Genomic DNA, 15,086 nt, shown 5'->3' with positions numbered 1-15,086 from the left:
AATGCAAATTAATACTCTACTATGCAAAGCCAGACCCATTTATCAACAACACCCTGAATTGCTGCCGGCTTTGCTGGGCCCGAGCTTATCTAAGATGGACTGATGCAAAATGGAAAAGTGTCCTGTGGGTACTTTCCTTGCCCGCCTGCAGTCCAGACCTGTCTCCCATCGAAAATGTGTGGCGCATTATGAAGCGTAAAATACGACAGCGGAGACCCCGGACTGTTGAACGACTGAAGCTCTACATAAAACAAGAATGCTTCAACAATTAGTTTCCTCAGTTCCCAAAAGTTTATTAAGTGTTGTTAAAAGAACAGTTGATGTAACGGAGTGGTGAACATGCCCTTTCCCAACTACTTTGGCACGTGTTTCAGCCATGAAATTCTATTGTTAATTATTATTTGCAAAAAAAAAAAGTTTATGAGTTTGAACATCAAATATCTTGTCTTTGTAGTGCATTCAATTGAATATGGGTTGAAAAGGATTTGCAAATCATTGTAGTCCGTTAATATTTACATCTAACACAATTTCCCAACTCATATGGAAACGGGGTTTGTACATACATACACACACACACACACATATACATACATATATATATATACACATATATATATTATATATATATATATCCATCCATTTCCCACCGCTTATTTCCTTTGGGGTCGCGGGGGGCGCCTATCTCAGCTACAATCAGGCGGAAGGCGGCGTACACCCTGGACAATATCTTGTCTTTGTAGTGCATTCAATTGAATATGGGTTGAAAAGGATTTGCAAATCATTGTAGTCCGTTAATATTTACATCTAACACAATTTCCCAACTCATATGGAAACGGGGTTTGTACATACATACACACACACACACACACATATACATACATATATATATACACATATATGTATTATATATATATATCCATCCATTTCCCACCGCTTATTTCCTTTGGGGTCGCGGGGGGCGCCTATCTCAGCTACAATCAGGCGGAAGGCGGCGTACACCCTGGACAAGTCGCCACCTCATCGCAAGGCCAACACATATAGACGGACAACATTCACACTCACTTTCACGCACTAAAGCCAAATTTAGTGTTGCCAATCAACTTATCCCCAGGTGCATGTCTTTGAAAGTGGGAAGAAGCCGGAGTACCCGGAGGGAACCCACGCATTCACGGGGAGAACATGCAAACTCTACACAGAAAGATCCCGAGCCCGGGATTGAACCCCAGACTACTCAGGACCTTCGTATTGTGAGGCAGACACACTAACCCCTCTTCCACCGTGAAGCCCTATACACACACATATATATATGCATATATACACATATATATATACATATATACACACATACATATATACACACATATATATACACATATATATATATATACACACATATGTATACATATATACACACACACACACAATCAAGACATATATATATATATATATATATATATATATATATATATATATATATATATATATATATATATATATATATATATATATATATATACTTGCAAATGGCTTTAAAAAGTTGAATTGTATTTATACCAAATGATACATTACAAGAATAAGTTTGAATTCAGAGTCGTGTTGAATCCAGTATCTATTCTGAATTGAATTGTCAGCCCAGGAATCAGAAAAAGCACCATAAATTGTATGGTAGAATTCTGCCGACTAAGTTTTTCTTTTACTGTGTAGCCTCCAAAGCTAACGTTAGCATTTCTCCCCATAGGGCGGCATGGCATAGTGGGTAGAGCGGCCGGCCAGAAACCTGAGGGTTGCAGGTTCGCTTCCCACCTATTGACATCCAAAAATCGCTGCCGTTGTGTCCTTGGGGAGGACACCTCACCCTTTGCCCCCGGTGTCGCTCACACTGGTGAATGAATGATAGGTGGTGGTCGGAGGGGCCGTAGGCGCAAACTGGCAGCCACGCTTCCGTCAGTCTACCCCAGGGCAGCTGTGGCTACTGATGCAGCTTACCACCACCAGGTGTGAATGAATGTTGAGTCCCACCTCTCTATGAGCGCTTTGAGTGTCTAGAAAAGTGCGATATAATTCTGTGGTATTATTATTATTATTATTATTATGTATCCCTAAATGCAGTGTTCCGAACAACAGCGTTATATAATAACGGAAATCTAACATTACTTTCACTGGTATTGAATAATCTAATTCATTACTTTTATGTATGTTACAAACGCCGTTAGCGATGTGACATAGCACGCTCTTTTTGATGTGGTTTTATTTCACCAAGACCGCTTCAGATTCAATGCAGGAAGCAACGTTTTGCTAATGAAAGCAGCATCACACGAAAATTAATTTGATGTCACATATAAGAGGAGGCAACATCACACAGCAAACAATCCACATACACGCTCCAACTACTACCGCTACTATGAGGGAAGAACGGACAACAAGTCAATGATTGAAGTAACAAGCTTGTAATCCTACAATACCACCTTTTGTGGACAAGGAGACTACAGCAATCGGAGCACATTCAATGTCTTTACTAAAGATTAAACAGATCTGACCGCAAACCGCTAGTCTGAGCTAACAACCACAGCTACGCTAGCGCTACTCAGGAGGCGCCTTTTAAAGGCGCAAACACACTCTGCTCTCATGAAACATCCTAAATTGCATTATGCCAGTTTCTTTTTTTGAAAGTAACACAATAATTACTTTCCAAAGTACAGTAATTAGTTAGATTTATTAAAGAGTAAATTAAAGCAACAATTTGTTTGCTTCATGGTATTAAGAACACACTGAGATGCTACTGTAACAGAGTCAAAGGTCATTTTGATATTTCTTTCAGCTCAAATATCCTCCCAAGGACAACACACACGTTGTTTTGAGGCCCACCTGTACAAAAACAGCAGCAGCAGTCGAGGATCCCTGCACAGCAACGCCAGCTTTGCTTCATTCCCCCCCCCACAAACACACACTCTCACACGCACACACACACAGGGGCTACATCCAGACACCTGCGTCAAACACAAACACACACCCCCACGCGCCGACACACGCCATCACTCGTATATGTGCAGCAAGGTAGTGGTTGTGCGAGAGTGTGTGTGCTTGACTGAGAAGACACGCCAGGGGGATGGGTTGGAAGAGAGGAGGGGGCGGGGCTTACAAACGACATGTGGTTTCGGTGCACTCTTCCGCATTCATTAAACACCTGCAGCAGTTTTGCGTTGTGTTTGAAAGTGTACCACAAAAGCGCTTCTTAAAAAGTATTTTTTCTGACTCACTTTGATTTGAATGTGTACTCTCAGTTAGCACAATTTCTTTTTTCATGCGCATCGCAGGGGTAATTGTCGTATTTTTGTTAACATTTTAGACAGGTTTAGGATTGTTGTTTTTGTTCCAGTTCAGATTATTTCAAAGAATCCTTTTTCACTGAATAAATATGACTGTGCAAAACTGACTTAAATTATATATAACAACTTTTTTTTAACATGAATTAATACAACCTACTATTTTCACTGTCAATACAATTGTATATAAGTATACATTTATTAATTACTCAATACGCTACATTGCATTTTTTTTTTCCAGTTTGAAAAATAATTTGACTGAAAACTATTTATTTTAGGAAAAAGTAACATGTCAGGAATTTTAGTGATGCATATTTCTGTTATTCTTGTATTTTATTTTCAAATTTAACATCTCTTTTCAATTAAAACTTTTTTGTGCTTTAGATTTTCATTATTGTAGATGTTTTATAAATAGCAAGTTACATTGAATAGAAAGAGATCATTTGAACTGCAAACAATAACAATAATTAACATTTCTGTTCTAATTGCTTTTAAAAAAAAAATACTTTCAATAAATAAATATTTTAGTGATCTACATTTCTGTTGTTATTTTATAAATAACAAGTTATATTTAATAAAATAGTATTTGAAGTACAAAAAATAACAATAATTAACATTTCTGTTATTTTTATATTTTATTTTCAAAATTAAAAACGACTTTCAATAAATATTTTTGGTGATCTACATTGCCTTTATTGTTGTATTTAATTTTGAATGAGAACAATTACACTAACAAGAATAACTTATTTAATAAAAATATTCCATGTCATGATTTGAGTGATCAATATTTCTATAATTTTTAAATTAAAAATACAATAAATAAGAGACATTTACAGGTAGTTGTTAAATTATAATCATTTTTAAAATTAAAAAATACTTGATAAAACATTTTTTTTAGTGAGCTAATTATAATTTTTTTTAAATAAAGTTACATTAAATTATAACAATTTATCAAACAAAAAACTAACTCATGTCATGATTATAGTGATCTCCACATCTGTTATTTTTATATATATTTAAATTTTTATTAACTACAACAAATGTATTTAAACACAAACAAAATATAAAATTAAAAATTAAAAATAAAAACTGAATATGTTGGCATTTTAGCTTTCTATTGTTGCAGATTGCAATAGTGTCAACACGTATCACACATTTTAGATGAAATATTATTTTACACGTTTTTGTTAACCTCAAAATGTATTTTTTAATACTTTTCCTTTTCCTTTTCTAAGTGCTACTTCTGTGTCTCAATCACATTATCTTCAAAAAGTGCTGAAAGTGGTGAAAATGTCTCTAAAAGTCAATTAAAAATGCCTCATAAAGGTTGAAATCCACTTGACTTGACCTGTCACGGCCTTTTAAACAGACACACGCACACGCACACGCACACGCACACACACACACACACACACACACACACACACACACACACACACACACACACACACACACACACACACACACTCACACACTACATCGTGTATCAGTAAACTCCTGAAAGTTAATCAAGGTTGGTATTTGTTGTTTTAAAGGAGTGTGTTATTAAAATAGTTTGACTTCACAGATGCATCATCATGTGTGATCAGTATGCCCTCACTCTGGGCTATAAAGCACACCTGGAGATCTTTTTACACATTATTAAAAAATAAATACTTATCAAGAAGGTCTGGAAGAACACGTGATTTATTTTAAAGGAGCTTTTAAAAGTGTTTAAATATACTGATGCAATATAATAATTACCCCGCGACCCCAAAGGAAATAAGCGGTAAAAAATGGATGGATGGACATAGAAAGAGACCATTTCCTGTTGTAATGTGCCCAACCCAACAACAGGAGTCAGTATAGCAAAGATGACCTGGAAGTCATATATCGTTCAAAAAAGTGACAGTTTGTGCCTAAAAGGTTAAATTAGGATGTAAAATTACATATTTTGTTACAAAGGTAAAACATATGTGCATACAAATAAAATAGTTAACAACAAAAGTTATATTGTGCCAGAATTATATGTGTTAAAAATGTCTCTAAAATCCAAAAATAGGCTCAGAAAAAATGCATGTTTGCAGCAAATGTGCAATATTTGCCACAAAATAAAAAAACAAATAAAAACAAAAGTTATATTGTGGCTAAAATATGATACAGTTCTTAGAAAAAATTGCTAGTTTGTCCTCAAAAGGTTGAATTAGGCTGTAAAAAATGCATATTTTTGCTACACAAATATTTGATCTTAAAATTGCAACAGTTGAGCACAAAGAGTTATATTATGGCAGGAATATCATATATGTCATCAAAACAAGTGGTACTTTGTTCCTAAAAGGTTAAATAAGGATGCAAAAAATTGCATGTGTTGCTCCAAAAGTGCAATATTTAATTTAAAAATTGCAATAGTTGACACCATAGAGTTATATGGTGGCAGAAATATCATACATTTCATCTATAAAGTGGTAGTTTGTGCCTAAAAGATTACATTGGGATGTAACAAATACATGTTTTGCTACAAAAGTAGAATATGTGTCAATACAATGTTCAAAAGATGTCAAAAATATTATATTGTAGCTATAATATGACATATATATATTTTTTTTTAAGTGGTAGTTTTCCCCTAAAAGAATACAGAAATTGCATATTTTGCCCCAAAAGTAGAATGTCTGTCCATAAAAATGCAAACATTTTCAACTAAAGTTATATTGTGGCAGAAAAAATAAATATTTGGTCAAGAATGCAATAGTCTGTCCCTGAAATATAAAATTAGGTTTTTAGAAATTGCATGTTTGCAACAAAGTGCAATATTTGGTCTCAAAATTACAATAGTTGACAACGAAGAGTTATATTGTGGCGTACATTTTATATGTTTAATCAAAAAAGTGGTAGTTTGTTTTCTTAAAAGATGAAATTAGGGTGTAAAAACGGCAGATTTTGTCACAAAACAAGAATATCTGTCTATAAAAATGCAATAGTTGACAACAAAAGTAATATTCTGGAAGAAAAATGTTATATTTCTTAGGGGAAAAAAAGTGGTTGTTGGTCCCTAAAAGGTTGAATTAGGATGTAAAAATTTGCTACAAAAGTGCAATATTTGTTCCAGTAGTTGACAACAAAATGTATATTGTGGCAGAAATATGATGTATTTGTTCAAAAATGTTGTGGTCTGTCCCTGAAATATGAAAAGATGATGAAAAATGTGTATGTTTGCAAAAAAAGTGCAATATTTGCTCATAAAAATGTAATAGTTGACAACAAAGAGTTATATTGTGGCAGGAATATCATATATTTAATCAAAAATGTGGTAGCTTGTGACTAAAAGATTAAATTAGGCTGTAAAAAATACATATTTTGCTACAAAAGTACAATATTTGTCAATAAAAATGCAATAGTTGAAAACAAAGAGTTATATTGTGGCAGGAATATCATATATTTAATAAAAAATGTGGTTGCTTGTGACTAAAAGATTAAATTAGGCTGTAAAAAATACATATTTTGCTACAAAAGTACAATATTTGTCAATAACAGTGCAATAGTTGACAACAAAGAGGTATATTGTAATAGAAATATCATATATTTCTTCAAAAAGTGGTAGTTTGTCCCTGATAGAATAAACTAGGAAGTACAAATTGCAAATTTTGCTACAAAAGTAACATATCTGTCCATGAAAATGCCAATAAATGCAGTAGTTTTTAAAGCTATCAAAGATTGGAAAAAATCCCAAGATAGCAATACAATATTTTGCTATCCATCCATCTATTTTCTTCTGCTTATTCAAGGCCATTCATCCATCCTTTTTCTACCGCTTATTCCCTTTTGGGGTCGCGGGGGGCGATGGTGCCTATCTCAGCCACAATTGGGCGGAAGGCGTAGTACACCCTGGACAAGTCGCCACCTCATCGCAGGGCCAACACAGATAGAGGGACAACAATCACACTCACATTCACTCAGTAGGGCCAATTTAGTGTTGCCAATCAACGTATCCCCAGGTGCATGTCTTTGGAGGTGGGAGGAATCCGGAGTACCCGGAGGGAACCCACGCATTCACGGGGAGAACATGCAAACTCCACACAGAAAGATCCCGAGCCCGGGATTGAACCCAGGACTACTCAGGACCTTCGTATTGTGAGACAGACGCACTAACCCCTCTTCCACCGTGAAGCTATTGTCTAAAAATCAGTGACCCCAGACCGCACAAGCAGTCCCAATACTTTCGCTTAAATGTTGTAATCTTGTCGAACGTCATATTTATTTTGAATGTTTACCCCATTTGAATAGCAAATAAGAAAAGTATGACAACATGGAGCTAATGTTGACTTATGAACAGGATTGTCAGCTGGAACAAATATGAACACAAGAACACCAATATTAAGACCAGTATGAACACCAATATTAAGACCAATATGAACACCAACATGAACACCAATATGAACACCAATATGAACAACAATATTAAGACCAATACGAACACCAACATGAACACAAATATTAACCCCAATGTTAACACCAATATGAACACCAAATTACCAACAAATTGAACACAAGTATGAACACCAATATTAACACAAATATTAACACTATTATGAACACCAATATGAACAAACACCAATATGAACTCAAATATGAACACCAATATTAACACAAATATTAACACTATTATGAACACCAATATGAACAAACACCAATATGAACTCAAACATGAACACCAATATGAACATGTATATGAACACCCATATGAACACCAATATTAACACTAATATTACCAACAATATGAACACCAATATTAACACTAATATTACCAAAAATATGTACACCAATATGAACACATGTATGGACACCACAATGAATACCATTATGAACACAAGTGTGAACACCAATATGAACACAAGTATGAACACAAGTATGAACTCAAGTATGAAAACCAATATGAACATGTATATGACCACCAATATGAACACCAATATAAAGACCAATATGAACACCAACATGAACACCAATATGACAACCAATATAAAAACCAATATTAACCCAAATTTTAACCCCAATTTTAACACCAATATGAACACCAACATGAACACAAGTATGAACACCAATATGAACACCAACATGAACACAAGTATGAACACAAGTATGAACACAAGTATGAATACCAATATGAAGACCAATATGAACCCCAATGTTAACACCAATATTACCAACAATTTCAACACAAGTATGAACACCAACATTAACACTATTATGAACACAAGTATGAACACCAATGTTATCACCAACATGAACACAAGTATGAATACCAATATTAACCCCAATGTGAACACCAATATTAACCCCAATGTTAACACCAATATGAGCACCAATATGAACACCAATATTAACCCCAATGATAACACCGATATGAACACCAATATGAACACCACAATGAATACCAATATGAACACCAATATGAACACAAGTATGAACTCAAGTATGAAAACTACTATGAACATATATATGACCACCAATATGAACACCAATATAAAGACCAATATGAACACCAATATGAACACCAATATAAAGACCAATATGAACACCAATATGAAAACCAATATGCAAACCAATATTAACCCGAATTTTAACCCCAATTTTAACACCAATATGAACACCAACATGAACACAAGTATGAACACAAGTATGAACACCAACAAGAACACAAGTATGAACACCAATATGAACACAAGCATGAATACCAATATGAACCCCAATGTTAACACCAATATTACCAACAATTTCAACACAAGTATGAACACCAATATTAATACTATTATGAACACCAATATGAACACAAGTATGAATACCAATATGAACCCCAATGTTAACACCAATATTACCAACAATTTCAACACAAGTATGAACCCCAATGTTAACACTATTATGAACACCAATATGAACACAAGTATGAACACCAATGTTAACACCAACATGAACACCAATATTAACCCCAATGTGAACACCAATATTAACCCCAATGTTAACACCAGTATAAGCACCAATATGAAGACCAATATTAACACCAATATGAGCACCAATGTGAACACCAATATTAACCCCAATGTTAACACCAATATGAGCACCAATATGAACACCACAATGAATACCAATATGAACACCACAATGAATACCAATATGAACACCACAATGAATACCAATATGAACACCACAATGAATACCAATATGAACACAAGTATGAACACCATTATGAACAAAACACTCAAACATTGTGTTAAACAGACCAACCACACACATGTATTTCTAAGAATTACTTTACATGGATATGACCTCATGATGTAATGATGGTGACGAAGAAATCCTTCCTACCTTTCCCGGAGCTAAAGAAGCAGTCCATGTCCACGCTGGAACGAGAGTGGGATACACAGAGTGCCGAGCTGGGCACCAGACCCTCCTGCTGGGGGCTGCGCTCGGTGGTGCGCACCAAACACCAGCCCGGTCGCTCGCTGGGCCTCTCCAGCAACTCCACCGTTTGACCTGGGATAGTCAGCACTTTAATCATTTGTCCGACAAATGTGTTGTTTTGTTTTATTTCAGTAAATATGCTAACCTAGCATGATGTTTAAAGTGTAATGTTAGCATGTAGCTCACATAGCTTTGCTAGCGTTGCTAACTTAGCATGATGTCAAAGTGTAATATTAGCATTTAGCTAGCATAGCTATGCTACTTTAGCTAAACTAGCATGGTGTTAGCATGTAACTCACATAGATGTGCCATTATTGCAAACCTAGCACGATGTTAAAGTGTAATTTTAGCATGTAGCTCACATAGCTATGCCAGTTTTGTTGACCTAACATGATACTAAAGCAATGGTTCTTAACCTTGTTGGAGGTACCAAACCCCACCAGTTTCATGTGCGCATTCATCGAACAATACTTTAGTGAAAGATTTAAAAAAAAAAATTTTCAAATTCAAGAAAAAGTCATGTTTTTTTTACTTGTGCACAAAATGAACCGCACATGAACATCACCTTGTTTAAAGAACAAAAACAACACAGTGCATGAACTCACAACAAATTACACACCTTACACACCTACCTTCCCTCTGTTGCTATACATCTCGAAATGTATGTTGTAATATGTATATGTGCTTTGCTATGGAGGTTTTTTCCCACTCCAGACTGGGCCACCTTAGGAGCCCAGTCTAGATTGTATTTTTTTACTCATCCTACCCCAGCGTTTACCTTTTTCCCATCTTTTACGGGGCGCCTTATGGCGACCCATCAGCGTTCTTGTTCTGTAACCCTTTACACTGTTTGTTTGTCTAATCTTGAACAGGTTTGTGCTGAAAACAAATTTTTGTTGAATTTATGCAGTGACAATAAAGACCTATCCTATCCTATCCTTACATACATTACCATGAATTGATTCATTTGGACCCCGACTTAAACAAGTTGAAACACTTATTTGGGTGTTACCATTTAGTGGTCAATTGTAGGGAATATGTACTGAACTGTGTAAACTTTATTGTTTCATATAATGTATTCTCTTACTTTGTAATCTGCTAGTAAAAGTTTCAATCAATCAATCAAAAAACCTGCAAATCAGATGGAAAATTAGAGGGAAGATTGTTTGGGGGTATCCATAATACGCTGACAGGGAGAAGTTTTTATTTACACGATAAGTCGGATGTGTCTTTACCTCCGTGGCGGAGACTCTGCCGAACCCCAGACCCCGACTCACCGAACCCCTAGGGTTCAATCGAACCCAGGTTAAGAACCACTGTACTAAAATATAATGTAAGCATTTGGTTCACATAGCTATCGTAATGTTGCTAACCAAGCATGATGTTGAAATGTAATGTTAGCATGTACTGTAACTCACATGGCTATGCTAATGTTGCTAACATAGCATGATGTTAAAGTGTGATGTTAGCATGTAACTCACATGGCTATGCTAATGTTGCTAACAGCATGATGTTAAAGTGTAATGTTAGCATGTAATTCACATGGCTATGCTAATGTTGCTAACATAACATGATGTTAAAGTGTAATGTTAGCATGTAACTCACATGGCTATGCTAATGTTGCTAACATGGCATGATGTTAAAGTGTAATGTTAGCATGTAACTCACATGGTTATGCTAATGTTGCTAACATAGCATGATGTTAAAGTGTAATGTTAACATTTAACTCCGATAGCTACACCAGTGTTGCTGACATAGTATGACGTTATAGTGTAATGTTAGCATGTAGCTCTATGCTAGTGTTGCTGACATAGCATTATGCTAATGTTGGTTAGTTCATTTCAAACATGCAGACAGACATGAATTGATTAACATGGACCCCAACTAAAACAAGTTGAAAAATGTATTTGGGTGTTACCATTTAGTGGTCAATTGCACGGAATATGTACTGAACTGTGCAATCTAGTAATAAAACTTTCAATCAATTAATCAGTTACATATTTTAAATCTTTTCACTTCCTCTTTACAACATGTTCGAAAAGAAGTAATACAAAGGAGAGCTTATCTAATTCTACCCTTCTTCTACTTCAAAGCAATATCAAACACATTTGTCTACCTCTGATTCTCATTTTGTAACACAACAAATCAGTGAGTAATAAAGTGTAATGTTGGTATGTAGCTCACATAGTTAGGGCAGTGTGGATAAACTAGCATAATGTTATAATGTAATGTTAGCATGTAAACCACAGAGCTATGCTAGTGTTGCTAACATAGCATGATGTCAAAATATAATGTTAGCACATAGCTCACATAGCTATGCCAGTGTTGCTAACCCAGCATTAGAGCTGTGACAATAACAATATTTTGGTACCGGTACCAAAATGTATTGTGATACATTTCTGTACTTTCCAATAATTTTCTAAATAAAGGGGACCACAAAAAATGGCATTATTGGCTTTATTTTAACAGAACATCTTAGGGTACCTTTATCATATGTTTCTTATTGCAGTTTATTCCTTAAATAAAATAGTGAAAATACAAGACTTTTTGTGAAGTCTTTTAGTAGTAAGTACACAAACGAAGGATCCTAATTAGTCTGCTCACGTATGCAGTAACATATTGAGTCATTTATCATTGTATTATTTTGTCAACATTAAGAAGGACGAACTGTAAAAATTAATTATGAATCTACTTCTTCATTTACTGTTAACATCTGCTTACTTTCTCTTTTAACATGTTCTATCTACACTTTTGTTAAGATGTAATAATCACTTATTCTTCCGTTGTTTGGATACTTTACATTAGTTTTGGATGATGCCACACATTTAGGTATCGATCCGATACCAAGTAGTTACAGGATTGTACATTGGTCATATTCAAAGTCCTCATGTGTCCAGGGACGTATTTCCTTAGTTTATGAACATTATATACATTTTTAAAAAATGAAAAAAATATTTTATGATGCAAAAAAATATTGATGTAATCATAGTAGTATCGACTAAATATGTTCCTGTACTTGGTATCATTACAGTGGATGTCAGGTGTAGATCCACAAATGGCGTTTGTTTACATTGTGACGCCGGTGAGATACGGTGTGAAGTGAAGCATGTTTAGCTATTCCTCGACCTGCAGGGATGATACTTGTAAGAGACTTACTTTATTTGTTGCCATGGAGACCAGAATTAGTGATTTAGAAGTAACTAAAACACTATGTGTTAAAATAGTGTTTTTAGCAGATAAGGCGGCAGGACTTTGGCTGCTAACTAGCCAGCCATGTCTTAAAGCGCCTCTTCCTGAGGGCGTTTCAGTGTTATAACTTCACCTTTATCTTTAGTTTTTATGCCAAAATGTGTCTGTTCTTCCTTTTCTGTCTACACACTGTGTCCGCTTGTAAGTACTCCGTGTGTGTGCGCTACCAAACATTGCTTTTCTGCTCGTAAAACCAGCAATGTCATGACGTGAGGACGACGGGGGGCCAGTACTTTTTAGAGGCCGTATAGTACCAAATATTATTCATTAATATCGCGGTACTATACTAATACCGGTATACCATTCAACCCTACCTAGCATGATGTCAAAATGTAATGTTAGCACATAGGTCTATGCTAATGTTGCTAATCAATGATATCAAAATGTAATGTTAGTACACAGCTCACATAGCTATGCCAGTGTTGCTAACCTAGCATGATTCAAAATGTAATGCTAGCACATAGCTCACATAGCTATGCTAATGTTGCTAATCTACCATAATGTCAAAAATTAACGTTGGCACATAGCTCACATACATATGCTAGTGTTGCAAACCTAACATGATTCAAAATGTAATGTTAGCACATAGCTCTATGCTGATGTTGCTAATCTACTATGATGTCAAAATGTAATGTTAGTACATAGCTCACATAGCTAAGCTAATGTTGCTATCTACCATTAAGTCAAAAAGTAATGTTAGCACATAGCTCGCATACATATGCTAGTGTTGCAAACCTAGCATGATTCAAAATGTAATGTTAGCACATAGCTCACATAGCTATGCTACTGTTGCTAACATAGCATGTCAAAATGTAATGTTAACACATAGCTATGCTAGTGTTGCTAACCTAACCTAGCATTATGTCAAAATGTAATGTGCGCACATAGCTCACATAGATATGATAGTGTTGCTAACCTAACATCAAGCCAAAATGTAATGTTAACACATGGCTCACATAGCCATGCTAGTGTTGCTAACATAGCATGATGTCAAAATGTAATGTTAGCACATAGCTCACATAGCTACCTTAGTGTTGCTAACATAGCATTATGTTAAAATGTAATCTTAGCACATAGCTCACATAGCTACGCTAGTGTTGCTAACATAGCATGAGGTCCATCCATCCATCCATTTTCTACCGCTTATACCCTTTGGGGTCACGGGGGTGCTGGTGCCTATCTCAGCTACAATCGGGCACACAAAATGTAAATTTAGCACATAGCTCACAAAGCTATGATAGTGTTGCTAACATAGCATTCTGTCAAAATGTAATGTTAGCACATAGCTCACATAGCTACGCTCGTGTTGCTTACATTGTTTGTCCTCCTGTCCCACTCCTTAATGTTACATTGTTGCATGTGATACATGACATCTATTATGTTGGACAAGTGCACACTTAAGAGTGTTTATTTGAAAAGAGTATGAAGTACACAACAGTACTTCTTAGAGACACACACGGTAGTGCTAACTAAAAGTACTTTTGCACTATTGTGGACTCTTCTTTCAAAGGGAGACCCTCACCAGTGCTGACTGACATCTCGCTGCTGCATCCTGCCGTGAAGTCCTGTAGCACCACAGTCAACTCGCAGCCACCAGAGAGCTGCAAGGATGACAAAAAGGTGTTAGCACTTGGATGACATTGGGATTGTTTACGATAATATATATTATTTATTCTTCTCCACAATCATAAACAGTTATCTTTTCCTCAATACCAGCTTGCATGCACAGCGCCACCTTCTGTGGCAGCGGCGTGCACGTGACCACATCTGCGTGCGTTTCCAAGCGCTGGCTCAAAAGTGCGCGTTTGACTCCATTAGCGACGTTTACACAACAGGAGCGCAGTGCTCATGTGACAGCAAACACCGCCACTAACCAGAGCGCAAGGCATTCTGGTCACACCCAACATCCCCTGCTCTCCTCTCTCAAATATCTCTAAGTGTGTGTGTGTGTGTGTGTGTCTGTGTGTGTGTTTCCCTTCTTGAGTTGTCAACAAGGAAAAGTACCGTCCATATGAGGACCGGTGAACAAGTTAGGACTAAAATCATGGTCCCAATACAGAAAACCAATGCATCTAATAGAGA

General features: G+C 35.8%; 1 protein-coding gene across 2 annotated transcripts in view; it reads right to left on the bottom strand.

The window, feature by feature from the left end:
• LOC133537848 (kalirin-like) overlaps positions 1-15,086 on the bottom strand; it is a 229,473-nt gene that overhangs the window by 56,325 nt on the left and 158,062 nt on the right. For both annotated transcript variants that reach the window (XM_061878920.1, XM_061878919.1), the window contains exons 39-40: positions 14,527-14,605; positions 9,660-9,827 (exon numbers count right to left, since the gene is read on the bottom strand). In XM_061878920.1, the coding sequence (XP_061734904.1) occupies positions 9,660-9,827; positions 14,527-14,605 (247 nt within the window). The remainder of the gene's footprint in view (positions 1-9,659; positions 9,828-14,526; positions 14,606-15,086) is intronic.

The sequence above is a fragment of the Nerophis ophidion genome, linkage group LG19, assembly GCF_033978795.1.
Source record: "Nerophis ophidion isolate RoL-2023_Sa linkage group LG19, RoL_Noph_v1.0, whole genome shotgun sequence".
In the NCBI taxonomy this organism is placed as follows: Eukaryota; Metazoa; Chordata; class Actinopteri; order Syngnathiformes; family Syngnathidae; genus Nerophis; species Nerophis ophidion.
This window is presented reverse-complemented; position numbering and strand designations above follow the sequence as displayed.